Source organism: Filicampus tigris, chromosome 22 (assembly GCF_054856515.1).
Source record: "Filicampus tigris isolate MCC_2025a chromosome 22, RoL_Ftig_1.0, whole genome shotgun sequence".
Classification (NCBI taxonomy): Eukaryota; Metazoa; Chordata; class Actinopteri; order Syngnathiformes; family Syngnathidae; genus Filicampus; species Filicampus tigris.
In genome coordinates this window covers 2311963-2336716 of record NC_141238.1, presented here as the reverse complement: position 1 = coordinate 2336716, position 24754 = coordinate 2311963, and the positions used below count along the sequence as shown (strand labels likewise).

The following is a 24754-nucleotide window of genomic DNA, read 5'->3' as shown; positions in this document are numbered from 1 at the left end:
TTGCAGCAGGCAAAGTAGGTTTCTTAAGAGTGTACTCCTCAAGAGAGACTTTCCAAGACAAAACAAAGAAAAATTCCAATTCAACCTTTTATTCTTGTGAGACAAAATGTATTTGTCATCTCAGAACGACAACAAAAACATGAACCTACACATAGTTCATACACAAATGAGAAAATAGAAAAGGGTGTATGTACATGACAGGAAATGACGTCCTCGCGACTACTCGCCCAGGTTAAAGACACGAAATTTGTCTTGATTGTAGAAGCAGGCCTTGACGACCCGTCCGCCGAAATAGCGTCCGTTCAGATCCACCACAGCTGCGGAACGACAGAAGGCAACAGTCAAACCGTGTCAAGGTAAATAATTGAATAAAGATTTAGACCAGTGATTTGCAAACACTGTGCTGTGAGAAATTATCCGATTTCACAGGTCTGGAAATGATCATTTATTGATGAAAAACAATGAATCTTTGTCATCTAAGACTGATTCAATTAAGATTAAATGTGAATGTGCTTAAGTTAAACACAACTGAACTGTGCTTTGGCAGCGCTTCTAACATGTACCACTAGAGGGAGCCTACATGCCACTACCCATTGAAATACACTGCAAGACATAATCGACATTAAGATGCTTTTTGACAAGATCCCAAATGCTGTGGTATGTCTTTCTACATCTATTGGGTATCACAAAAGATAGAACAGATGAGGTGCCCCTTACAACTTTGCTAAAACCTAGCATCACCAGTTTTTTTTTTTTCCTGCATGCCCTGCTTCGCCAGCGTTGTTATGTAAGCCCGGCTGTGCGCGGTGCCGCTGGGAGACTGGACTGGCGTGCTGGGGCCACATCTGATATAACACCACAGGGAGCCCGGCCGATTTCACCTTGTTTCCGATCTGGGCCAACCCAATTAGAAAGCAGCACACTTTCACCCCCCCCCACCCCCCCGCTATAATAGAGCAGTTATACAATGGCAGTAGCAAAGTGATGCGATTAGGTTTAGTTGGGCAAAGCTAATCAAACGTACAGTATGTGAGCGTACAGCTGCAAATCAGAGTGTCACCCATCTCTAATATTTGGTAAAGGCTCAATGAGATGCAAACCTTTGATGGCCGACTCCACTCTTTCGAACTCCAGAAATATTCGGACAGCTTCATCATCGGGCACTTCGGCAATCTGTAGGAAAGAGCGCGTTTAGCCAAAGATGGCGTTCAATCCCATTCAACCTTTCGCCGCTCACCTCGAAGATGACGCATTTAATCACTTTGCCGTATTTCTCGCACTCTTCTTTGGTCTCTCCCTCCAAGTCCTCGTCCACCTCTCCTCGGCCCACCATGTTCTAAACAACCGAAAGGTTAAGCGCTCGCCAAATGAGTCCATCTTCATGATTTGTAGAGATGTTTCAGAACAGGCTAACGTGACTGCCGTACCCTCAGCAGGACCACTTTGGTGGGATTTTTGAGGATCTCGGTCAGCGGGTTTGCATCAGACTTCTTGGAATCCGCTAGAATGGAGAGAACATTTACCAACTCCACCATGGTGCAACAGAGAGGCATATAACAACAACAAAAAAAGCTGTATTGTATCAAACGGTATTGTTCAAGTGCAGGCGTGTAACTCAATACAATCCTAATTTAATCTGGGAACATTTCTATGGACTCCGTGCGATATCAAATATTTTTTTTGGGAGTCGTGTTTTGTAATCCTTTTTTTCTTCTCCAAAGAAACACTGCAGTGCATATGGGGGTCATCTTACACCTGACCTCATTTTACCACAAAGCAAAAACACAAATTAATAACAGAGAGAAGAACAACAACAGGGTGGTCCAACCTGCTCCTGCGGAAGTCTCAGGAGAAACTGGCGCCACGGCTCCGGCTACTCAGACACAGCACAAAGTAGAGGCGTTGAGAGAATCTCAAAAGTATCACAGCATCAAAATCCTTCTGGGACTGCCTTACGTTTTTCCGCCGCATCCCCAATGATAATCTTGCCGCCTCTTTTGCTCGTCTTCTCCACAGACAGCGCCGTGCTCAGGCCCTGCTCGTGCTTGCCCAGGCCCTGGCCCTCCTTGAAGCCGTACTTCTGCATGATTTTGTGTGCCACGGTGCCCCTGCAGGAACAGGTACATTAGCGGGACCAACGCTCGCTGACCATAAATTAATACATCTGACTCACCCCATGTTAGCCAGGAAGGAACTGGTTGGTCCGGGCGGGGAACGCGGCCGGTCCGAGTCCTCGTACATGGGCGGAGGGATGGCAGCCTTTGAGCCTCTGCTAGGACGACCTTCATCCTCGTATGGGTATGCCGATGATCCTTGGTCATGTAAATCAGGGAAAGGAAACTTAAATGATGGAGGGAGCCACAATTTTTCCATCAGTGCTACTGCGGGGGGCACATAGGACCACTCATATCCAACTAAAACTCTCTTTCCAACACTTGACGAATTACACATTTCAGTAGTGTACTCGAGAGAATCGAGAAAGATCCGTCATACTCCATCACTTACCATCTCTGTCCACAAGTGATGAAGGCGGAGCAATGGCAGCACCACCCATACCTGAAGTAATGGACAAACAAAAACAAACAATTCGTATTGGATTTCCACATAAATATATAGTTCAGTGATTATTTTATTGATTTGATTTAGATGTTCACACCATACGCGCCGCAAAAAATGCTCACTTCTTTTTCGCCGCTCCTTCTCATAATCTTCCTCCTCGTCGGAGTCCTCGTCTGCTGCTGGGAACCTCGAGAAACCGCTTGGGGCTCCTCCTTCATGTCTCTCTTTCCTTTTCCTGGCGCAAAAAGGATTGAAATAGGTGTCAGAAGGTGATTCAATCTGCCTTTTTTGTGGACAGATTTTGTATTATCATTTAGGGTACTTTTCTCTGTCCTCGATCTCCTTCTGGCGCTCCTGCTCCCTTTGCCGCTGTCGATCCTCCCTGTGTCGCTTCATCACCTTCTCGTAGTCGTTGGGAAACATGGGGTCGTACTCGTCTGCGAGCGGGATCAGCACATCTCCGGAGGAGAAACCGACGGGCGCGGCTTCCTGTAATATTTATCGTAGGTTCAATAGGGATGTTTACCATTTCAATAAAATGGAATGCAGACCTTGATCCCAGCAGCGACATGTGGAGGTGTGTCTGTGATTTGTCTGTCCTCACTGGGTCCTCCTCGCTTCAGATCGATGACAGGCGCCAAAACGGTTGTCTGCTTCGTCCGATGGGTCTGCACACGAGACCATATTTACCAACACATTCATATTTACCAGTGGTACCTGAGCTTTCGTTTACACTACACCAACGGATGTGCTTATTCATACCTTCTGTTGAGTCAGAGCTGCCTTCTTCACCTTCAGCTGGGACTGCAGCAGCTTGAAGTTTTTGGACCATCCTTCGGTCTTGGTGTCACTTGCACCAACGCCGAGGTCATCATACAGCGACATTGCTGTTACCTGCAAATAATGTCACTCTATTTGGACACAATGTAGAGCCTGTGCATATTACACAAGTGGTCGCTAGTAATTCACGGGTCAGGTTTGTAATGAAGCGGTTACCGGACGATGCTTGTTTTGTTGCCACACATTTAAAGAGATTTGAAACCGAACAAGCCACGACAAATGAGCTAACAGCAAACGTTAGCTTAACACAGTATGCGAGGGTGGCCTTAACCAACTACGTAGCGAATATAATAGCAAAATGCAGTTCGTAATAAATGGTAAACCTACCGATTTTTTTGCGTTATGTCGATATTACTTGAATGAAATTTTCTCTTCGCCGCACGTTGAACAAAAAGACATATTCTAGCAGAACGGAAGCAAAATCCAAGAGCGACAGTCAACGACGCTGACGTTGTCTTGTTAACTTGTCACGCCACCTAGCGGCCGGGTGACACCATCTGAGCCACGTTCAATGTTTCTTGATTATTGTTTCTATATCATCCATTTGCAATTTTAATACCACCGGAGTTTTTTTTAACACAAAGGTGTGTAATGGTTGCACATTCTTTCCCTAAACAGGATAAGCAGCTCGGATGATGGATTGAAACTCCGGTTGGCGATTTGGGGGAAGTCGGACTACAAACATGGCGAACAGCACCTCCTCCGACCAGATCCCCGTGTAGCGATCCATACTGTTGTGGTTGAGTAAAAGTGAAAGTAAATTGGAGCATGGGTGCTTGGCAGTCTCGCTCGCTTGTGAGTTCCCGTCGAGCTGTTGGATGGATTTGGGATCAATTTTACTTGAGGTCGGTGTCGTCGCGTGCGTGCTGGGCACGGTGCGCGCCACCGACGGCGGTAAGCACCCAGAACTCGCTACGCTCACATTTGTTTCTTTCCCTCTTTTTTTAAAGCATATTTGTATGTTTATTATTTAAAATCATTATTATTATCATTATCATATTATTACGATGCCCCTTCCCTAGTCATCTATTGTTGCAGTTTGCAAATAAACGCAGTGTAGCCCAATAACAAACAGAGGTGTTAAAATCTCACTTTGTACGCAAGTAAAGTACAGATATGTTTGTTGAAAATAAAGAAAATACATAAATAAATACATGGCTGTGGTAAAAGTACAAGTACTGAATCAACTCTTTAAAAGAGTACAAATTCGGAAATGTACTTAAGTGCAAAAGTGAAAACTAATTTTTACGGTTAATTTTATTCACTAACCGTTTTGGTAACTTGGCACGTACAACAATATTGGACTAGCTTCCCTCTATAAACTTGCATAGTTATTGTACTGGGAAGAAGAAGAAAAATCAATCCCAAAACATGTTAATTTACAACAAAAGATAGATTAACTCGTGATAACAACTGCATTCACCTTTTTCCCCCCAAAATTTTCTAATCTGAAAAAAATTGGAATTCTGGTCTGGAATCTTGATGTTTTTAGTCTCCGACAACATTGAACAAGACCATGAATGGGGGAAATCTGGCTTCTCCAAATCTGATGCTGTTGTCGTTGGGGTGCTCCCTGGTTTCCCTGTCCCTGGTTTCCATGTCCCTGGTTTTATGATCCAAGAACTCAAAGCCGTTTGACTTCTGATGTCTTTTTGCATCGCCTCGTCATCCCCCGGCAGTTGGAAAAAGTAAGATGCCTATTTTGACAAGGAAGGAGTAGAAAGTACAGATAGCTGTTTTCAAATCTAGGGAGTAAACGTAAAATCCATCCATTATCCAAACCTCTTATCCTCACAGGGGTGTGCTGGAGCCTATCCCAGCTGTCATCGGACCGCAGGCGGAGTACACCCTGAATTGGTTGCCATCCAGTCGCAGGGCACACAGAGACAAACGAACGTTTGCACTCACAATCACACCTAGGGGAAATTTAGAGCGTCCAATCAACCGACCATGCATGTCTTTGGAATGTGGGAGCAAACCGGAGTACCTGGAGAAAACCCACGCAGGCACGGGGAGAACACACAGGGAGGCCGGGGCCGGATTCGAACCCACAACCTCTGCACTGTACTAAAAATGCAATGACCTTATTTTTCAAAACTGTGGAGCCCTAACCTAAGAGTAATACTTATTTGATTAATCAGTGAACACATTATATGAAATTGGATTCAAAATATTACTGTTGCATCATGTTTAATTGTGAGTTGTTCTCTAGGAAGGGCAGCTGCATGCTGGTAATGTAATCATGGTTCCATTATTCTTGCATTTTTGTCCAAATTAGAATACGTCGTTTGTTTAACAAAACAAAAAGGATATCATCTTCCTTTAGTGACATTGTTGGTAATCCAGTTTAACCCCTTGTCTTTGCTACCAGTTTTGCTGCATTGTTAGTTTATCTTTTCATCTTACTGGTTTGCTTGCTGGTTCATTCATTATTTCACTCAGCATGTTTAACCCTTTAGGCACCAGAATCTTTTCAGTTTTTATGTCAACAGGCTGAAGCGTGAAAATGGCTATAGATGCAGGCATACTGTAAATGTTGCTTTAGCTGTCAGCTCTGATGGCGCTTTAATTATGCAAATTTGCATCATCCAAGGTCCGCAATTGCATTTGATCATTGTGTCTTCAGGCCAAAATGAATGTCCATGCTCGGGAATCCCTCATTGGCCTCTGACTGAGCCGCCGCCGCAAGACTGCCAGCAGCTAAACAGGACTTTCCGCTACACCTGCCTCAAAGGCTACCTGAGGACGGCGGGCACGTCCAACCTCATCAAATGCAAACCCGGCAGTTCCCGGTGGTCCAGTCCCACCCTCGTATGTAAACGTAAGTCTTCATACTTTGCGTTTGGATGTGAAATAGCTCATGTTTAAGTAATGTAATCGGAGCGACATGCTGTACAGTGTGTAAAACACGATTGTGTTCTCAGCGGACCCCAGAGGAGGCGCCGCACACGCTTCCAACAGCAGCGAGGCAGGTGAGCGTACGACGGCGCTTCAGAGAAACTGAGATAAAAAGCTGCGGCGACAAAGTATCGAACAAAGACTGTCAATACTCCCGTATATTGCAGACGCTGTCACCACGAGCGGAGAGAAACACCGAGATGCGTCGGACACCGCATATTCACAGTTAAATGGAACAAGCAACGACGCTTCTCTTTCACCAAGCAGCTACTTTACGACTGGTCAGTTTGCGCTCTCTTCACGTTATTCACTGGCATTCTGTCAGTGGGAATGTCTGGCTCAAGAAACGGCATTCCGGCATTGCTATGCTGGGAAGCCGAAGAAATTGACCACGCATTTTACAGGACTACTGTAACAAACTTTGTCATTTCTAATAAGTCGTTGTCACTGGCAGGATCTGGAATCATCACAATAGCAGTGGTCAGTAGCCTCTCAGTCGCCATTGTGGCGCTTGTCGGAATCGGCCTCCTACTTCAGAAAATGTAAGCCAAGAGCGTAAACACTGCACACTGTTGACAAAAGTACTGCAGCTGACTTTTTCCAGTGGTTTGCTGTTTTTATGATTTATACAGTGGCAACTTTGAATGCCTTGCAGTCACGATTAAGGGGAACAATTTTGCTCAGCTCTGTTGCGAAATTTCCAATAGCATCATCGTTCCTTTTTCTTCCTCAGGAGAAGTGCGCAAGCCAGCCATCCGTTGCAGACAGCAACAGAAAGCATTCCTCTGAACGAAGCTACATCATAGCATTGAAAAGCAGGTCGTAAAAAGGTGTTGATTAAAAAAAAAAATAATTATATATATATATATATATATATATATATATATATATATATATATATATATATATATAAAATAGTGCTTGAACTGTGAAGGCGCCATTAGCAAGAGATTTCCTCCTGCTTTTCACTCTGTTGAACAACTGCAGCCCATCAAGACTCAGAGTCACCCCGCAGGCGGTGAAACACCGGGTCACGTCTCGAGCAAATTTCAGTGTCGTCTCTAAACATTTACTGAAAGATGCCAAAGTTGATGAAACGCAGTGCTCAACATGCACTCCTTTTTTTCTTTTTTTTCTTTTTAAATCAGTGGTGTTAATGTATGAAACTAATTGACAAAGACAAAAACTAAGGACATTTTCGCTATAATTATTATTGGTTTTAGTGAGTTTTATAAAGGCAACATCTAGTTTTGGTTATTGGTTTTCTGTAAAAGCACTTTTGTTTTATTTCATTCACGAAAATGTTTTTTCAACTCACATTTTTGTTAACTCTAACCTTGACATGGAGACCGGGGAGACGTCAACTCTTCAGCAGTAATACTAGTCACTTTTCGCAGAGGATAAAGAATATGACTGTGAGTATTTTTTATTTTATGTCTACTACTGTTTATGTTCAAATATCCATTGCTTAAAGGATTACAACTGCCAAATCGATGCTTTTCATTAGCATTAGCAGCCTAAGCTATGTGGTCGTGTTAGATGCACGTAAATAAACATAAAACTCCTTGTTTTATGTTTAGTTGGACCGTAAACTTAAACCGGGAGTGGCAATAAACAGCTTGAAGTTTCTTTTTGGAGAAACTGCTCACTAATATGCAAAACAATCAGCCAAATGGCGGTTCATATCTCGAAAAACTCATACATTAAGTCACTTGTATCTCAAGGCTCCACTGCATTGTCTTTGCACTGAATTCTCTGTATGACACTTGTACGGTTATTTCCCCAAACCGGGTCATTTTAAGATTAATTTCCATTGTTGTGTCACAAAGCCTTTCATCATTTTTTTTTTTTCTCAAATATTAAACAAGTAGCCATGTAGCAGTTCATTACCTGTATGCAGCTATTTCCCTGCAGTACTTCATAAGATGTGTATAAATGCAAAATATGAGATGCTTTTTTTATATTCATACATTCCAAATGATTATTCCAGAACTGTGCAGTGTTAACAAGGCACTATACAGAGAGTTTTGCTAAGCCGAATAACTCTCAGTATGCTTGTAGTTTTTGTAACTTGGTGGTCTGCACTAGTGCTGACTACACCCATAATAAATATGTGTTCAATTCAACTGGAATTTCAGCATTTTTATTACGTATCGGCTCTGATGAGAAGTTTTTCCTGTCCAGATGTTATCTGATGATGGATGAAAACATCCCTGTGGAATGCATTATAGCCAAAACAATTGCCGCAACACGTCTGGACAGATTCACTTTCTTGGATAGATACTTTATCTACCAGGTTTAGATACTTGGCCCCAGAGGAATGTACACTATGTGAGGCCTCAGAGGAGTCGCAAGACAAATGGAGCTTGCGCAAGGAGAAACTGAAACTCTTCTCTCAACTGATTACTTCTTGAAATTGAGCTGGGGCGGGGGGCAAGCACCACGACCTCTGGGTGGGAGACAACCACTCTACCACCTGTCTATCTTTGGAAGCACCAATCAAATACCTATACTTTTGACAACCTCATCTGTATGTTTATTTCGCCAAAAGCACCAAGAAACAGACTTTCTCCAGATTTAAACACAAAGGGGAAAAAGAAGGTGGCAGAGAAGATGATGTTAGAAATATTGATCGTGAGGTTTAGAACGTGATCATGCAATCTGTGTGACAGGGCAATCCTCAGGCTGGTCCAAGAACAGCGTCTGGAACATGTGGTTGTAGAAGTCTGGGTGGTAGAGGCACGCCCGGGCGCAGTCCGGGCTGAAGTTGAACTCAAGAATCTGAGGGATCATGATACGCTCACCTGCCATCAATTTAAAACAAGACAAGTATTTGTTTCATTACATGACACATCCTTTTCTCTCACTGGATTGACATTGAATACATGCCTCTAGTCCCACCTACAGTGTAGTAGTAGAAAGAATGGATCGAATACTTGCCATTGTCTTCCGTTCTCCACTTCAGCATGAGGTCTACAGCATAGATTGCTCGGGAAGTCGGGGATGGACAAAGACCATATGGGGCAGGTCGAGATGACGCGGCCTGGAAGAGCCTCTTGAATGCTTCAAACAAATGTGTCTGAGAGAGGAAAAGAAGTATGATGGATACCAAAAAAAAACCCAATTTACTTGGCCAGTTAAGACTGTTCCACCGCTGTTGGTCACTGCTGTATTTTAAATGAGCATTTGAAGAAAATATACAATGATTTCAACATCCCATCATAATACAGTCCAGTAGAGCTAAATCACTTACTTCCACTTCCTTCCATGTAAATTGGGGGTACTGTTTTTCAAACATCAAGATGAACTCATCGTAGTGAATCTGGTGACAGAGATCATTGGTTCAGTTTGATATCAACTAATCTTACAACAAGACATAAAGACAAACTAATCAAGAAATGACTCGGCTTAATATGCATTTAAAAAAACAAAGTACCTGTTTAAGCTTCACACCCTCTGTATAGTTCATGACAGTAAAATGTTTCTGATAGTCATCAAAATGGTCCAGGGAGAAAGGTCTGAAGAGATTCAGAAAAATGTGTGAGAGTGAAGGCTTGACAAATGCCGCCAGAGTGGGTAAGTTTTCCAAATCATCCTTCTTGCTCCAAATCCGTCAGGTTCGGTATCTGGGTCTCTAACTTTCATTCTCCACAAAAATAGATATATTTTTATAGTCACTGTGTATTCATGCATCACCTATTTGCAAAGCGCAACCAGAAGACATTGTAGGCGTAGAGACGTAGAGGGTTGACAGATCGTAGCATCAACATGTAGCGGATGTCAAACTTGACCAGTCCGACGTCCTCCCTCTCGAAGAGCACTGGGTCCTCGATATATTTACACACAACCTGAAGCACAAAAAAAATACCTTTGTTACATTTTCCGGACAAAATTTAATCGCGTCAAGTGTATTCAGTCTAAGACAAACAGTCCACTGACACAATGCAATAGCGCAGCTACAAGAAATGTCTCATCGCTGTGCTTGCCAACTGGAGTGTCTCCAAGTACTTATGTCCTTTTATTGGTTTTAATACCTTTGGTGTACTCTCTCGCTGGCGGATTATGTAGTTCAGATTATTGGTGATGTGTATGTCCATTCCACGGGCCAAATTCCAAGGTTTACATATCCAGTGGTTATCTTGGCCCCTAAAATCAAGAACAAATCTCAGGTTGGTTGTAAACAATAACATACAAAAAAACGAATACGCAAAAAAACAAACAATATCCGTCTGTAGCCAAGTGGATACTGAGCCAAAGCATTCAGAAAAGATGATAAATAAATAAAAATAGTGGTTAGAAATAAATACTTGCGTGATGTTCTGTGAATAAATTCAAATTTAGGATAATTTACCATAAGTATAGTGTTATTCGAGTTACAAGGTTAAAGATCGTGAGTTCATATTTATTCAGTTTGTTGTATTGTATTTTTACTGTCTACAATAACGTTTACAGCCTAATTTATTCAAGGTGTCATTCATCCTAATTCTGTATTGTCATTGGGTAATGTCAAATTTAGCCACTGTGAGTGACTTTGAGATCGAGAGGCGGGACTTCCAACTGACGCACCTGCTCGCGAGAGAATGCGTGATCACGTGTTGCCGAGGAGCGGTTTCATCGAATATTTTGAGCTTTTTGTACATAACATAGGTATAAACTACCCATTTTCACTGGATGCTTGTACTCACTGGATGCCTAAGAGGTAATTACACGTGTCTGGTTATGTTAAAAATAGATAAATATTAAATTAAACATTACTGTCTGTTTGCCGTTTGGGTTATATTAGCATTCTAGCTAATCGCGATTAGCCTAACTAGTCCGTCGACGCTAGTTATCTTCGACTTCGAATGACGAGTTGAGAGACAACTTCTTGCTAGTTCTAAACGTAATAATATATGTACTTGTAGCAGTACTGTCCTGTTAATTCAGGACCAGTCGTGGTCATATGTATTTTTACTGTTTACTTCTACTTTTACTTACTTTTCAAAATTATGTTTGTTGAACATTTTGATGTTTTGGTATTTGATGCTTCCATTTGGTTTTGCGTCAGCTGTCCAGTAAAGGGCTTGAAGCAAGTATGCTTTGACTCTTATTTGTTAAAACTAAAAATACAAACATGTTTCCAGTAGAGGAAAAGGTCATTCTAATCTGGTTTCAACCAACAAACTAATTTTGCTTTGATGTACTTCCACCAAAATACGTAAAATTGGCACTAGAGATAGTCTAATAATCTATGTGTGATGATGTTAGCGCCAGCAAGATTACAGTAAACACAGTAATCAATGATATGAAACGTTATACTATATGAACATTTATGGGTTCTATATCTGCATACTTACTTTAGACTGTGTAATGAAAAAGACTAAGGCCATATAGAAAACAGCGAACTACATACATTTTGTATTTTTAATTTGATTGTTGATATTAAAAAGTAATAACCTTTGTTGTCTCTCTTGATAGTGCTTTATGAACTGAGGAAGCTCTGTATGGAGGTTGAAGGTCTTCGGGATCACATCTGTAGCACCCTTCACTCTTCGGGCCACGGCAGCAAGGCAGTCCTTCACAGTGATGAGGTTCTCACAGGGAAACTGGTTAAGCATGACATTAGGTCGCTCCACGCTGAGCTTTCTGCCACAAAGTAAGATGTTACAACATTTTCACAGAGCGAAGTATGTACTTCCCCTAAGCAATTCCTGATTTGCTGTCAGGAGCATTGAATCAAAATTGCACGTTGAACTGAGAATTAAAAAGGAATAACAATGGTCACTGAAATAGCTTAACTCTGACAAATAATAAATACGATCGGAGCTGCAAGCACGGCTGTGGTCACGTTTGGGTACTGGCACATGGTTGATCAAAAGTAAGCAGAAGAAGAAATGGAAGCTGTTTCTTGATTATTCATTTCTGTGACCACAGTTGATTTTTCTTTCATTAAAAGAAGGGGTACCAACATTTTGTCCACACGTGTATAAAGTCAGAATCTGGTTGTACAATCAGCCATTAAACTGAGACTTATGCTGACTTCAATGTAAACTATAAATGTGACATTATGATATATGACTGAAATTGTATTTTGTTGTTCCTTTCATGCCACTGGTGTACTAAAGAAAAAGTATGCCACCGTTACCAGACTATAGACCAAGGTGTCTATTTCTTTGGTAAACTATATTCAAAGAGGAAGTCAACGCCAAAATTTTCTTTACAAGAATATGTTCCATGCAGGCCCACTAGTCTTAATATGGCATTCTCATTAATGTTGTGTTTGTGGAATATGAGTTAAGCAGTAAAATCCACCAGTTTTTGTCCATCACAGGGGCAGGCCATTTTGTCACTTCTGTCGACTGAAAATGACACCACAGTTGCTCAGGTAACGACCAATCACGGCTCAGCTTCAGAAAACAGGTGAGCCGTGATTGGTCGTTAGCCCCCTGAGCAACTGTGATTTCATTTTCTGTCAATAGAAGTCACAAAATGGCCGCCCCGATAATGGCTGGATTTTGCTGCTTAACTTATATTGCAAAAATGCAATATTAATCGTGGCTGCATAGAACATATTATTGCGGAGAACATTTGGGGGTTGTCTTCCTCGTCAAAGGACCGAGGCTTTCGCTATAATGTGCAACAAACATCAATATCAGTCAATATTTTTCCCAAAAATTCGGAGGAACTATTTTCCTAACCTGTAGTCTTTGATGTGGTCGTAGCTCCAAATGATATCTGCCTCCTCCTCATTGTCAATCAGTTCAAACCTCGCATGCGTCAAGTTGTTAATCACTTGCGACATTTCAGAGTACACCCTGGAGACAAAGAATAAAGTTTAAAACAATGGAAAATGAAACCATGTGTGAGGCAAACTTGAGATTTACTAACATTAGAAGGAACATCCTAATATTATAATATATACTTGAGTATTCTGGCCTTGGATGTGGAGGGATGAATTTCCACAGGAAGTTGCTCTTTGTTCTCCTTGAAAACAGCCTAGATAAAGCACAGGCAGCAAGATTTCTGCAGTCTAGAAATTATGCAGCAAGATTTTTCCGCAGTCTAGAAATTATGCTTGAACACAATAATGGTCCCCACCTCATAGTATGAATCTGCTGGCTCTGTGATTTTTTCACAAACTCCTTGAAGATCAGCAGGTATCCATGGTAATAAACGGCACTGTCTGACCAGAGGGTCTGATTCGCCATATGCAAAGTCACGGGTTATTTCAGCTGTGAAATTAAATCATTCAAAATGAGTAAAGCTTTTGGAAAAAAAAATCAGCTATCTCAACCGTTTCATTTTAAAAAGAGATTACAGTTCAGTGCAACTATGACCAATGAACATACAAAACGGATTCGAAAACATCTTTACATTTTTTTGTAGCCCACATGAATGTGATCCGAGCAAAAGTCCATTGACAGCAGCAGTCGTAATTATCTGGAGTAGTCCATATTTTTTATCCTTAATCGGTGTTGTGTATGAATGCGTGTTTGCCATCACCTCCCTCTTGCAGGTCTCTCAGAGGCCAGAGTACAGTGAAGGCCGCTTGGACCTCGGCAAAGAAGAAGGGAGCCATGCCACAGCTGGGTTGGTCAGAGTGATGCACTTGAGAACCAAACTCATCCATGATGTACCACACTGGAATCTTCTCCTCCGCACACTGAACGTCACAGCATATGAGGAATAGAAAAGCGCATGTCACTCAACCCGTAGAGTACAGGCAACATTCTCAGAGACTTGCTTTTTAGGAGCTAAATTTAACCTGTGTTGTAAGTTACGAAGAGTCTTTGCTTTATAGGTAGGTGCATGTATGCATGAATTTCCGGTGCGTATTTAAGGGAAAAAAAAAAAAAAAAGATTTCCCATTTATTTTCGACACACCCCTTGCGAAAGTTGATAGGTCTGGTTGTACAGCCACATGTGCTCCATCACCAGCTCGACTCCATCAGTATCGCTCTTCTCCTCACGCAAGTCCAGCCCCATGAGGGAGGCCATTCTGGACGACAAGCCAGGAATCTGCTCCAGCTGTTGACGAGCATGATCAACACGATACGTCCAGGCATGGTCCACCAGGAAAATACTGCAGACACCAAGTGCAGTGTTTTAGTTGAGAGCTAATTAAAATCTCTTAGGTTGCCTAAATGAGTTACGCAAACCCCCAAGCAGTCTGTGTGTGTGTGGGATGCTGAGACTTTAAAGTCAGAATTTTGTTTTTGTTTTTTATGAAATCAGCGCTGATGGGTGGATGATAAAGATGACCAAGCAGAAACTACAGAGGAACAAGTGGTGACCGGGAATGCATCCGATGACGGCATACCTCCAGAGCCGACATGACGTGAGCAAGTTTATAATTGTTTGGGATTTTTCATTATAGTTCATTTTAGTTTCATTTTGTCTTGTGTTTTTAAAATTCAATTAGTTTTAATTTCTTTTTATAGCAGGTTTGTTTTTGGGTTTTCACAAATTCTTTATTTGAGTTTTTATTAGTTTTAGTATTTGAGTCCTTTTTTTATATGGGGAGTGTGAGATAAAAAAAAAAAAGAAAAGGTAATTCAGTAAAGTATTCTGTGGTAAAAACATGACAATATATTAGGGCTGGAACTATTAGTTACTAACTAATGATTTCAATGATTGATTTATCTGTCAATTATTTTGTTGATTCATAGGATAAAATCAGGTTCTAATTTCCATGTCTTAAAAGAAAACTGGGCATTATTTAAAATTGACAATGTACAAAATGCACAAATTATTTATGATTCAGTTACTGGTTATGCCTGCAACATCAGGGATACAGTCTTAACTCTTTTTTTTTTTTTTTTATCAGGAGTGCAGTGGCCCCTAACCTGAAATTTTTGGGGCATGAGGAGAAAATTTAGGGGCGAACACTGTAAATCAAGCTATATAAATGTTCACTCATTTTTAGAGTATTACTGATAAATGGACTGAAGTATGGAGCATACATTTGCCCAAAATATAATTAAACAAATCATTTGCAAATTTACTGGTCGAATATGCGCAAGTCGAGGGAAATTCACTTGCAGTGTCTCAAATTTTAGGGGCAAAATGGTGCCATTTAGGGGCAGTTTGGAGCCCTGAACATGTCAGAAAAGCGCGTGGTGCATGTACATCAATTAGACATCTCGGCCATACCTTGTTGGCTGTGAAGCTTGCAGTCCACCTTTGCAGTTCACAACCACTTTGGAGCGCAGCGTTACAGGCTTGTCCTCATCCACGCACTCACCGTTCTTTCCAACATTGTCATCATTTTCTTGAATTTGGATGATTCCAAACACCTCCCCAGCATCATAAATCTATCAGGATAAGAATGGATGGTACTGCAAATTAAGCATATTGTGTAATGTTATAGTGCACTCCCAACAATAAAACACAACGTTTTTAATGTATTGAGCAACATTGTAAATTGTGCAATATATACCAAACTAATTATTATTACGGTTTATTGATACTTGTCCTTTTCTAAAATTGAACCTGAAAGTGGCTCATTCATTTTTTAACTTCCCTATTAGTGCTGCATTTTGGAAAGACCTTGAGAACTATAAACTGTGTAAAACAAAACACATTACGTTTTGATGGGGGAGAAAAACATCACTCTCTGAATCAAAAGATTTAAAACAAATGTGCATTATTTTATTCATATTTTGTTGGGAACATTTTATATCCATAAGTGTAAATTTAACAAATCAACTCCGTTATCTTATTTTTTTACTTACTTCAGGTCTCTTGATATAACATCAGAAAAGTAGGTCCATCATTGATATCTGTGAATGTACGTCAGTTGTCCACTGGAGGGCGCTTGCGCCTTTTTAATCCGCTTTCGTTGAGCCGGAAATGCACGGTTGAACTCACAATAATGGTGTGCAGTGCATCGAGCTGACAGGACATTCAATCTGTAGTGGTGACGCTGACGGCCACACTGGACTTTGGCTTTTGATTGGAGGAAAGGAAACCAATTTACAGCCCTTGGAAAGCGGAGCGAGGTGTGTTTTATGGAACTGTGGACACTCGAATTTATGTCTTGTGCATTTCATTCACCGATTTTCTTCAAGTGTTGGTTTGCATTTGATTGTAATTAGTCACGATGTCGCTTGTTTTCTAGTCACGATGTCGCTTGTTTTCTATTTACAGTTTTCACGGCGTTTCGTACTGGAGGCAGTTGTGCTACCAATGTGGATGGGAACACTCATGCTTCAATTAGCAAAGAACCAAATACACTGCTATGGAGCTCTCAGTGTCAATTTCCTCATTCCGTGGGATTGCAACAATGTCATTCAGAATTAAAAAAAAAAAAAAAGTTTAAGGCTCACGAATATCCTTGTTTGCAAGGTAAAGTATCGTTTGTTTTGTTTTTTAATTTTGTCACTTTTTTATTCTAATCAGATGTTACTAAGTTTATGTATAGTATGTAAATTGGACTGACTGGTTTCAGCAATGTATATTCTGTCAATAAAAAAGCAACCATGTAAATTGTGAGAGGTTCTGTCTGAAGCCAGTCATTAATATTGTTTCTTGCAAAACATCAGTAGCAGTTGCACTCGAGCTACGCACACACGTACGTAGTCTGTCGTTTCATGCGAGCCCCTCACAGTGAGATTGCTTTGCACGCGTGAACCTGGCTGCAGGCGTGCAGCAGGTGTTCCCCAACGCAAGAAACGTGTACCTCAGCAGCTCTATTCATTCAGTTAGTATTTGACTGTAACAAAGCAAATTTCGCATTATTTCTCTCCTTTTGAGCTGTTGCTAGACTCCCCCCAAAAAAATCGAAGTCGTGCCGTTCATTGAAGAGGTTCCACATGTACGGCGCTTGAAGGGGGCAACGAAAACGTGTCACTGACCTCGTTGGTGAGTTTATGGTAGAGGCTCCTCCAGTAGGTTTCAGGTATCCCTGACCCTTGCAGTGCGTTGCGGTGTAAAATGACGAATGTCTGAAATTCTTCTTCGTCACTATTTACGGATTCGCCAGCAATCGTAGACATTTTACATGTAATTTTTTTTCACTTTACGAGAACAAGGAAGTAGGTGGATTTAATTCCACCCATAGATGTAGGTAGACACAACACCAGCCCCTTTCAAGACGCGTGCCTTCGGTGATGCTGTGAAGGGGGGGGCAATGCCGTCAACGGATTTCATGCGTGTGTCTATGTTCAAGGATGCTGGCATATTGTGCTGCATATGCTGTACATATACTATGAGAACTTGAAATAACATTGTAAAAATAACTGCAATTTTTTTTTTTTAGTAGCTTGAAATAACATTCCAAAAATAACAATTGAAATGTTTATGTTCTGTATCAATAGTGCCCGTTTTGGAATTGATAAAATGGTAAACCTCATGAAATTCGGTTGGGAAAATGAGCAAATTACGACGTATATTCAATGTCCATGCGCTGTCGGTGGGCAAAATCGCCCCTGCTAACATGGCCGCCACGTAGGCATGGTGGTTAGCCTAGTTGCTGTATTGCGCCTGTGTATCTTAGTTGCGTTCGAAAATGTATTGCGGGCGCGCTCTGCTCCACTCGGATAGGCTATGAAGATTTATTGTTGCGTGGAGTTACGGTTTCAATTTCAACACGCCTAGTTGTGTATACGAATTAGAGTCGAAAGGAGTTTAAATGATTCTCAATTCTTGGAGGAACGTGCCATTTCAGAAACACAGAAGGACTGTCAATAAACTAACCGCGACCCCTGTATCTCTGCTCCCGAACGACGGCAACGACAGTAGAACAAAACACGTAGTGATACCGCTGCACAATCTGGAACGCATTCGAAACTAATAAAAGTAAAGTAAATATGAATGAATACATATGCAATACTTTCATATCATCTTGCTAAAATAGAGGGTTTGAAACGGCTCCAAGAACTCTTTGGTGTATAGACATAAAAAAAATGTTCCTAAAGTCTCAATGTCAGAGTTACAAATATTAAATCGTTCCTACTAACAACAGTAATTGCTCCACATTAAACCTCTGATTAAAGATAGATATACAGTAATTTAACATCCTAAAATGCGTTTCTTTACCATAATGTATTTCATCCTTATTCAAACACCAATTTCTTTAGTGTACTCATTTAATAAAACTCATTTTTAAAGGTAACGAAAATATGTTAGACGGGAGTGACAAACAACATACTCCTTTTGGTCTTTTAATTTAAATTCAAATAAAACGAATTTGGGTCTGACAAATTTCTAATTAGTTTTCAAAAAAGTCACTGTGTACGTTAAGCCATTTTGTGATGAGTTTCTAACAGTTATAGCCACAATAATACTTATAATAAACTGTCTAATGGTCTCAGACATGATGATTGAAATGTATTTTATTCCAGTCAACAGCGGGACCTATTCTCCTCTATTCTTTTGTTTAAATGTTATTGCTTTTATGAAATACCTTATTTTATTTTGTACGTTTGTTTTTCAAATAAAGGGGAAATCTAGTTCAGTCAGACGAGCTTATTAATCATACTAGGATGTTAAAATATGTTCCTAATTTGAATTCAAGCTGCCGTTAGAATGGGATGCGTGATTCATGCAGCGTTGTATTTTATGTATTTATTTGTTCAATGTTTATACATTTTTTTTAGGTTCTAGAGGTGAATGAACCAGTGTTTATGTGGGTATAGATTATTCTTAAAACGCCAATGTGTGTGACTATAGAGCTCACTGATGACGGGCTGCGAAAGATATGGTTTATACGTGCAATATGCGCAGGTGCACGCATCTTTGAGCCTGGCAAAAGGACTGATGAAAAACACTACGTCACTTTTCTTGACGATGATTCGCCCTGGAAGCAGCGAAGAAGCCTCGCATTCCTCATCTAGCGCAGCATCCTCTGCGTCGCTCCTCTTCATTTGAAACGGGGATTTCGAGCTAATTTACCTTACGATGGCAGAGAACGAAGTAAACACGCCAAGTACCCCAATTGAGTATGACAGCAAATACTTTGAGTTTGATGGGATTCGGTTGCCACCTTTCTGCAGAGGAAAGATGGAGGAAATCGCCAACTTCTCCCTCAGAGGTAGCGACATATGGATTATTACCTACCCCAAATCAGGTAAACACGACTCATTCACCACCGTGCATGCTGCCACATTTAATATCGTGTCATTGCAAACGCCAGTCTTCAAAAGAAGGGGAGATGAAACACGCGCGCACACGTAATGCACAGACCCTGCTCATATTTTGTTTTCACTGTTTAATTTTTATTTTATTTTCTCTTTAGTCTTTAATCCGTCACTAAACACCTAAATCAAAACGGCATCTGAGGAATGGCCCGAAAGAGTGATTACAAAATGGATTAATTAGCTTTTTTTTTTTTAGATATAGTTCTAGGCTACGGGAGGGAGGGGCAACTGGCGGCCCTGGGATGGATAAAGGCGGGCGGATTTTGCTGCTGAAGTCATATTCCGGAAACACACTATTAATCAGAATGCCGTGTTTAGTCGGGCCGCATAGAACATGATGTAAAGACAATTTCGGGTTTGATCTGACTCCATGCTTGGGCCTGTGCTGTTCAGTCTTTACGTACTTCCCTTTGGCAGTATTATTAAAAAGAAAAACTGTAAACTCTGTTATGTAGCAGTATGCATGTAGTATATATGCTAAGGCAAAACTATAATATCCCAACTTCAGTTGTGAATCAGGAATGAGATGTTTTTGTTTGTTTTTTATTTTATTTTATTTTTTTAATAAATATACATTTTGGCTTTGTCATTTCAGGCACCAGTCTACTTCAAGAGGTTGTGTACCTTGTGAGTCAAGGAGCAGACCCAGATGAAATTGGCCTGATGAACATTGATGAACAGTTACCTGTCTTAGAGTACCCTCAACCAGGCTTGGACATCATCAAGGTATTGTATTTTAAGTTGTGTTAACATTGATTATGGCATTCTGCTTATCCGGCTAAATTGAAAAAAAAAATGGTCAGCAAGGCACATGTATGGTTGGGATTGTTGCTTCACTGCAAGAAAGCTTTGGGTTCAGATGAGTGTTGGATCACGCCTGTTTGTGTCAAGTTTGCCATTTTCCTTGGCATTCTCTTCAGGTAAAGACACACACACTTACACAGACGTCATAATCTGGGTTCGGCATTGGAAAAAAGGCATTTACTGGTGTTTCGGGTAATGAAAACTTTTTTTTTTAAAATCCCTCTGTGAAACAGCTTTCTTTGCAAATGCCCAATTTTAGAGCATGGGAACCCATCTAATAAAGTAAAGTAAACTTTTCAGTAGTCAAGCTACTTTTTGTGGATACATTATACACTCTGTTCTTTTTTTTTCCCCAAGCCGGTCATCAACACCGAGGCACGCAAAGTGTGCACAGCCATTGTCCCCAGTTGCATGTTTACAGGTGTGCACATCTTGGAAATTTCCATCGGCTACTTACACTTCAGCATATGAACACTTCTCATCGAGACCTCCAATATATATTAATGTGTATACTGTATATATATTATGCGTGTGTGTTATATTTTTTGTTATTGTGCGGCTACAGCCTGCTCACCCTATCAGTCACAGGTCCACATTTAATTTTTTTTTAAGTAAGTCACCTTTGTACATAAAACCTCACTTCCTGTTCTTTCAAATACAGTACTGAGCTGAGCTTGTGGCCCAAAATTTTATCTCACTGGTCAGCGCTCTGCGCTCCCAAACCAGAGACGTGTTAACGGGGTGGCTTCGATCCCCAAGTAGGGTGGACGCCGCAAGAATAAAACGCAACTGGCTACACATATCCGCCGCCAATTGTGGATGAATGAGCATTTGCATATCGGTAATTATTAATCTTTTTTTTACCTAATGAAAATAGGGGGAAAAAATATGACTCGGTTGAAGATAAACTACAATACAATACAACTATCCAGAGAAAAAAAATGTGTATAGTCAAAATTTATTTTCAAGGAATTTATATGTTGTGTACATTGTAATGTTTCCATCCATGCTCCCCGAGCAGTGTCGTGAATGCATATTTGCGGGTAATATAAAGATGTAGAGTTGATATACTTACATTAACCTTCATTCACTGTTCATACAATTTAATGTCTAAAAAAAAAAAAAAAAAATCACAAACGAATACTCCCTTGGAATGCGTTCATTTCAGTTGACCCTTCATCTCAGCTCTAATTTAAACTAACTTGTTAGCGGCTCATTGTTGAAATAAGACTTATTCTATTGTTTTACAGTACTTACCTGATTGTGGATTCAGTGCGATGCAGATGCGGCGGCTCGGAGCCGGTTAACACCGGGGCTAGCATGTCATAGACTGGGAACTCCTTTACTTCTACGGCAGGTATCTACTGTACCTAGTCATGTTTAATCATGTTAGTTCCAAGTTAAGACACACTTTCATTCAGATAGGCAGCCGTCTACCTATTTAAAAAATATAAAATGTGGACGCCCGACTGCTAGGCTGTAGCGTACACTAACACAAAATATATACCGGTAATAATAACACACACACACACACTTTCCCCCGCACCGGACTCTCGCGGTCCACGGGAGCAGTTTGCAGTCTACCGTTCGACCACGATCGACCATGTAACCATCACGTCCATTTCATATGTAACAAGTCGGGATTGGAGTCAAATCTTCCTGTGCTTGAGTGATTTAGAAATGCCGTCTTTTCCATTCCTGCAGGAGCTAACTTCCCCGCGTCTCATCAAAAGTCACCTCCCCTACCGATTCCTTCCCACGGGAATGCACAATGGAGAGGCTAAGGTCAGTTTTAATTTTTTTTTTTTTTCCTCAGGCAAAATGAAAAATGTCAACTCTTGAAGTGTGCACTGTTATTTATTTTCTGGTGATAGCTTATTAGCGGATTGCGTTGTGTCACAAATGCATCCCGGTACCAGACATTTCCCAATGCTGCAGTTTCCCACAGAACAATAGCAGTGCTCAAATGAAAAGATATGCAACAGTTCAGACAGAGCTGAGCTTGAACAGGAGATCACGTTTTTTTTTCCCCGCTTTCTTTCTCCGTCCACCTTTGTGAACACAAGCAGCTCCCTCTTGTTGACTTTTATTGTCAGCTGGATAAAAGGAAGTTCCAAGAGATTCAAACACAATCTGAAAACGCCGAGCTTGTTTTGGGTCCCTCGTTTAGCCAATTCACGGGAATTACCGATTTACACTGCCGGGAGTCCCGAAAACAAATTCCTCTTGTGTGTTTTTCCACCAGATAATCTACATGGCTCGTAACCCCAAAGACCTGGTCGTATCCTACTTCGAGTTCCATCGATCCCTCCGGACCATGAGCTACCGAGGATCCTTCCAGGAGTTCTGCCAACGCTTCATGAATGACAAGCGTAAGTATGCGGGTTGACATTTACTGCTCCGATTCTTCTTTTGTCTGCAGACTTCTGGAAACTCGTATACGTTTTTTTCCCTCTCTGCAGTTGGATACGGTTCTTGGTTTGAACATGTTTTAGAATTCTGGGAACATCGTATGGACTCGAATGTTCTCTTTTTGAAATATGAAGACATGTACAAGGTAAAATACCCTCTCTCTCTCTCAGTAAGTATCATTTTGACTTGGTCATTTTATAAGTAGCTCGCGTGCTGAAAAAGTGTGAGTAGCCCTGCTCCACGGTGTATTTTGTGCCATCAAGAGAGCGCCTGGCGCTGCATCTGCGTCATGGCTGGAGACAATATAACAGGTAACCTTCCTTGCTTTTCTTCTTTTAGGATCTCGGGGCATTGGTGGAGCAGTTAGCCTGGTTCCTGGGAGTGTCTTGTGACAAGGTTCAGCATGAGGCTATGGTGGAAAGCTGCAACCAGCTCATTGAGCAGTGCTGCAGCTCAGAGGCACTGTCCATTTGCAGGGGTGAGGAAAAGTGAAAGTTTGCACCGAAAACGTCACACACCATGGTTGCGTTCATTTTTTTTTTTTCTTTTTTTTTTTTTTTTTCCTGAGTCACAATGCACATAATCCATTTACTTTCCTTCCGAGGTAGCAGACCTGGCCATCTTTGTGAAGTGATAAAGTAGTACCGATAGGCAAAGGTGACCACTGGATCATTTTTTCCCCCCCCCATGTAAAATACGAACCTTCTCCCCTTTCATCTTGTGCTCCCTGCAGGTCGCGTTGGTCTGTGGAAGGACGTCTTTACTGTGTCAATGAATGAAAAGTTTGATGCCGTGTATGGACAGAAGATGGGAAATACCAACCTGAAATTCGATTTCTGCCTTGGAGGAAGGCCTGTTCCCACCCTTTAGTCCACACTCAACGAGTCACTTCCTGCGAAACACTGTTACCCTGTATGGCTGTACATTCACTGAATACTTTGGTTTGCTTAACATGTAGTGACATATATGTGTATATCAGTGGAGTGCCATCAGGGTCTTCTCTGCAGGCCCAAACACTGTCCAAAGCACAGACGTACTTTTGATGAAACGCTAATCATTTATTTCCATTCCAACAGTTTTTGTCTTCATTTCTTAGCGTGTGTCTTGTCAGTTTTTCAGATATCAGCTTCGATGTGTTGTCATGCACATATTAAGAGTTTTTCCGGCGGTACGGTGGGCGGCTGGTTAGCACGTCCGCCTCACAGTGCGGAGGTCGTGGGTTCGAATCCGGCCCCGGCCTTCCTGTGTGAAGTGAACCTGGCCCTAGTTATACAGTGGGGGTTTTTTTGTACATAATTTCGTGACGTGATGGCGTTAGATTAGGTCACTAAATACCCACTGAAGGCCCAGGTCAGAAACTAAGCGCCCGCCACTGATATGTACGTATGTCATAGAGTGACTTAAACTACATTTCTTGAGTATCATGCCAGTGACCAAGAGAATGACAGAAAAGAAAACATATTTTTCCATTGCACATAAATGTAGCCAGTGTATGAATTGCTGTTTCACTGTATAAATTCTACAATACAATACAATACAATTTTATTGATATAGCACGGGAGTACACACCGACATTGATGTTATGTAAAGGAATGGAATGAGCAAACAGTATTTTCTGAGGAAGCTCAGATCCTTCAATGTATACAGCAAGGTGTTTGAGATGTACATACAGTATTTTGCAAAATAAACACAATATTGCCAATCCCACAAGTCAAGAAAAGCTCTTTTGTTTCTCAGATGGTAATGAAAGTCATGAAGGACTTTCCATAAAGCGCCAGCATTCATTTTGGGACAAGATGGAAGTCACCCATGAAAGATGGAAGACTGGCTTTGAAAATGCTGACAGCATCAGGTTTCTTCACAGGTGGGCATTTTACTCATATATATATATATATATATATCACACTGTACAACAAGTACATATTTAAACTTAAACATTGCTGTTTTTTCAGTCTTAATGTCATTAAGCTCTACTTTCTGAATACATTTTAAAATTAAATAGTCCAATTGCATCACAGGAAGCCTGAATTTCATCAAAAATATTGACAACACCAACTTACAAAAATAGAGAAAAAACTTTTTTTTCAATAGCTATAAAATACATTAAGCTGTCATTTATCTTG

At 41.0% G+C, this 24754-nt stretch overlaps 4 protein-coding genes across 6 annotated transcripts; 2 read left to right on the top strand and 2 right to left on the bottom strand.

Moving 5' to 3' along the window:
* Positions 1 to 73: 73 nt before the first annotated feature.
* Positions 74 to 4349, bottom strand: rbm17 (RNA binding motif protein 17). Its single transcript, XM_086022812.1, has 13 exons — positions 3727 to 4349; positions 3322 to 3453; positions 3111 to 3227; positions 2882 to 3048; positions 2682 to 2794; positions 2506 to 2556; positions 2174 to 2312; positions 1957 to 2108; positions 1829 to 1873; positions 1428 to 1501; positions 1238 to 1336; positions 1101 to 1173; positions 74 to 317 (listed from the first exon to the last, which is right to left on the bottom strand). Exons 2-13 carry the CDS (start codon positions 3442 to 3444, stop codon positions 220 to 222), a joined length of 1251 nt encoding a protein of 416 aa, XP_085878938.1. The 5' UTR covers positions 3445 to 3453; positions 3727 to 4349; the 3' UTR covers positions 74 to 219.
* On the top strand, positions 3856 to 8423 carry il15ra (interleukin 15 receptor subunit alpha). Of its 3 annotated transcripts, XM_086022815.1 has the most exons (8): positions 3856 to 4293; positions 4892 to 5087; positions 5197 to 5405; positions 6026 to 6220; positions 6324 to 6371; positions 6465 to 6578; positions 6752 to 6839; positions 7031 to 8423. In XM_086022815.1, exons 2-8 carry the CDS (start codon positions 5044 to 5046, stop codon positions 7101 to 7103), a joined length of 771 nt encoding a protein of 256 aa, XP_085878941.1. In that variant the 5' UTR covers positions 3856 to 4293; positions 4892 to 5043; the 3' UTR covers positions 7104 to 8423. The 3 variants fall into 3 exon arrangements, with proteins under 3 accessions (XP_085878941.1, XP_085878940.1, XP_085878942.1); XM_086022814.1 differs by having other exon boundaries at positions 3856 to 5087; XM_086022816.1 differs by lacking the exons at positions 4892 to 5087; positions 5197 to 5405 and having other exon boundaries at positions 3869 to 4293.
* A 384-nt stretch (positions 8424 to 8807) lies between these two features.
* On the bottom strand, positions 8808 to 17344 carry ttll12 (tubulin tyrosine ligase-like family, member 12). The gene is made up of 14 exons (XM_086022811.1): positions 17133 to 17344; positions 15430 to 15590; positions 14161 to 14359; positions 13780 to 13939; positions 13375 to 13508; positions 13199 to 13272; positions 12975 to 13091; positions 11734 to 11922; positions 10332 to 10443; positions 9994 to 10145; positions 9734 to 9815; positions 9551 to 9619; positions 9238 to 9376; positions 8808 to 9101 (listed from the first exon to the last, which is right to left on the bottom strand). Exons 1-14 carry the CDS (start codon positions 17271 to 17273, stop codon positions 8950 to 8952), a joined length of 1881 nt encoding a protein of 626 aa, XP_085878937.1. The 5' UTR covers positions 17274 to 17344; the 3' UTR covers positions 8808 to 8949.
* sult4a1 (sulfotransferase family 4A, member 1) lies at positions 16895 to 24333 on the top strand. The gene is made up of 8 exons (XM_086022813.1): positions 16895 to 17139; positions 19003 to 19345; positions 20011 to 20141; positions 21924 to 22004; positions 22465 to 22591; positions 22682 to 22776; positions 22971 to 23109; positions 23365 to 24333. Exons 2-8 carry the CDS (start codon positions 19177 to 19179, stop codon positions 23499 to 23501), a joined length of 879 nt encoding a protein of 292 aa, XP_085878939.1. The 5' UTR covers positions 16895 to 17139; positions 19003 to 19176; the 3' UTR covers positions 23502 to 24333.
* Positions 24334 to 24754: the final 421 nt, after the last annotated feature.

Coding starts and splice junctions, on each gene's coding strand:
- rbm17 (XM_086022812.1), bottom strand. CDS start 3,444: ATGTCGCTGTATGATGACCTCGGCGTTGGTGCAAGTGACACCAAGACC. Junction 1,337..1,427: donor CCAAAGTGGTCCTGCTGAGG/GTACGGCAGTCA, acceptor TCGGTTGTTTAG/AACATGGTGGGCCGAGGAGA. Junction 1,174..1,237: donor TTAAATGCGTCATCTTCGAG/GTGAGCGGCGAA, acceptor TCTTTCCTACAG/ATTGCCGAAGTGCCCGATGA.
- ttll12 (XM_086022811.1), bottom strand. CDS start 17,273: ATGTCTACGATTGCTGGCGAATCCGTAAATAGTGACGAAGAAGAATTT. Junction 13,273..13,374: donor CAGCAGATTCATACTATGAG/GTGGGGACCATT, acceptor TGCTTTATCTAG/GCTGTTTTCAAGGAGAACAA. Junction 10,444..11,733: donor TATCAAGAGAGACAACAAAG/GTTATTACTTTT, acceptor TCTTGATTTTAG/GGGCCAAGATAACCACTGGA.
- il15ra (XM_086022815.1), top strand. CDS start 5,044: ATGTCTTTTTGCATCGCCTCGTCATCCCCCGGCAGTTGGAAAAA. Junction 6,372..6,464: donor TTCCAACAGCAGCGAGGCAG/GTGAGCGTACGA, acceptor CGTATATTGCAG/ACGCTGTCACCACGAGCGGA. Junction 6,579..6,751: donor AAGCAGCTACTTTACGACTG/GTCAGTTTGCGC, acceptor TGTCACTGGCAG/GATCTGGAATCATCACAATA.
- sult4a1 (XM_086022813.1), top strand. CDS start 19,177: ATGGCAGAGAACGAAGTAAACACGCCAAGTACCCCAATTGAGTATGAC. Junction 22,005..22,464: donor TGCACAATGGAGAGGCTAAG/GTCAGTTTTAAT, acceptor TTTTTCCACCAG/ATAATCTACATGGCTCGTAA. Junction 22,777..22,970: donor AATATGAAGACATGTACAAG/GTAAAATACCCT, acceptor TTCTTCTTTTAG/GATCTCGGGGCATTGGTGGA.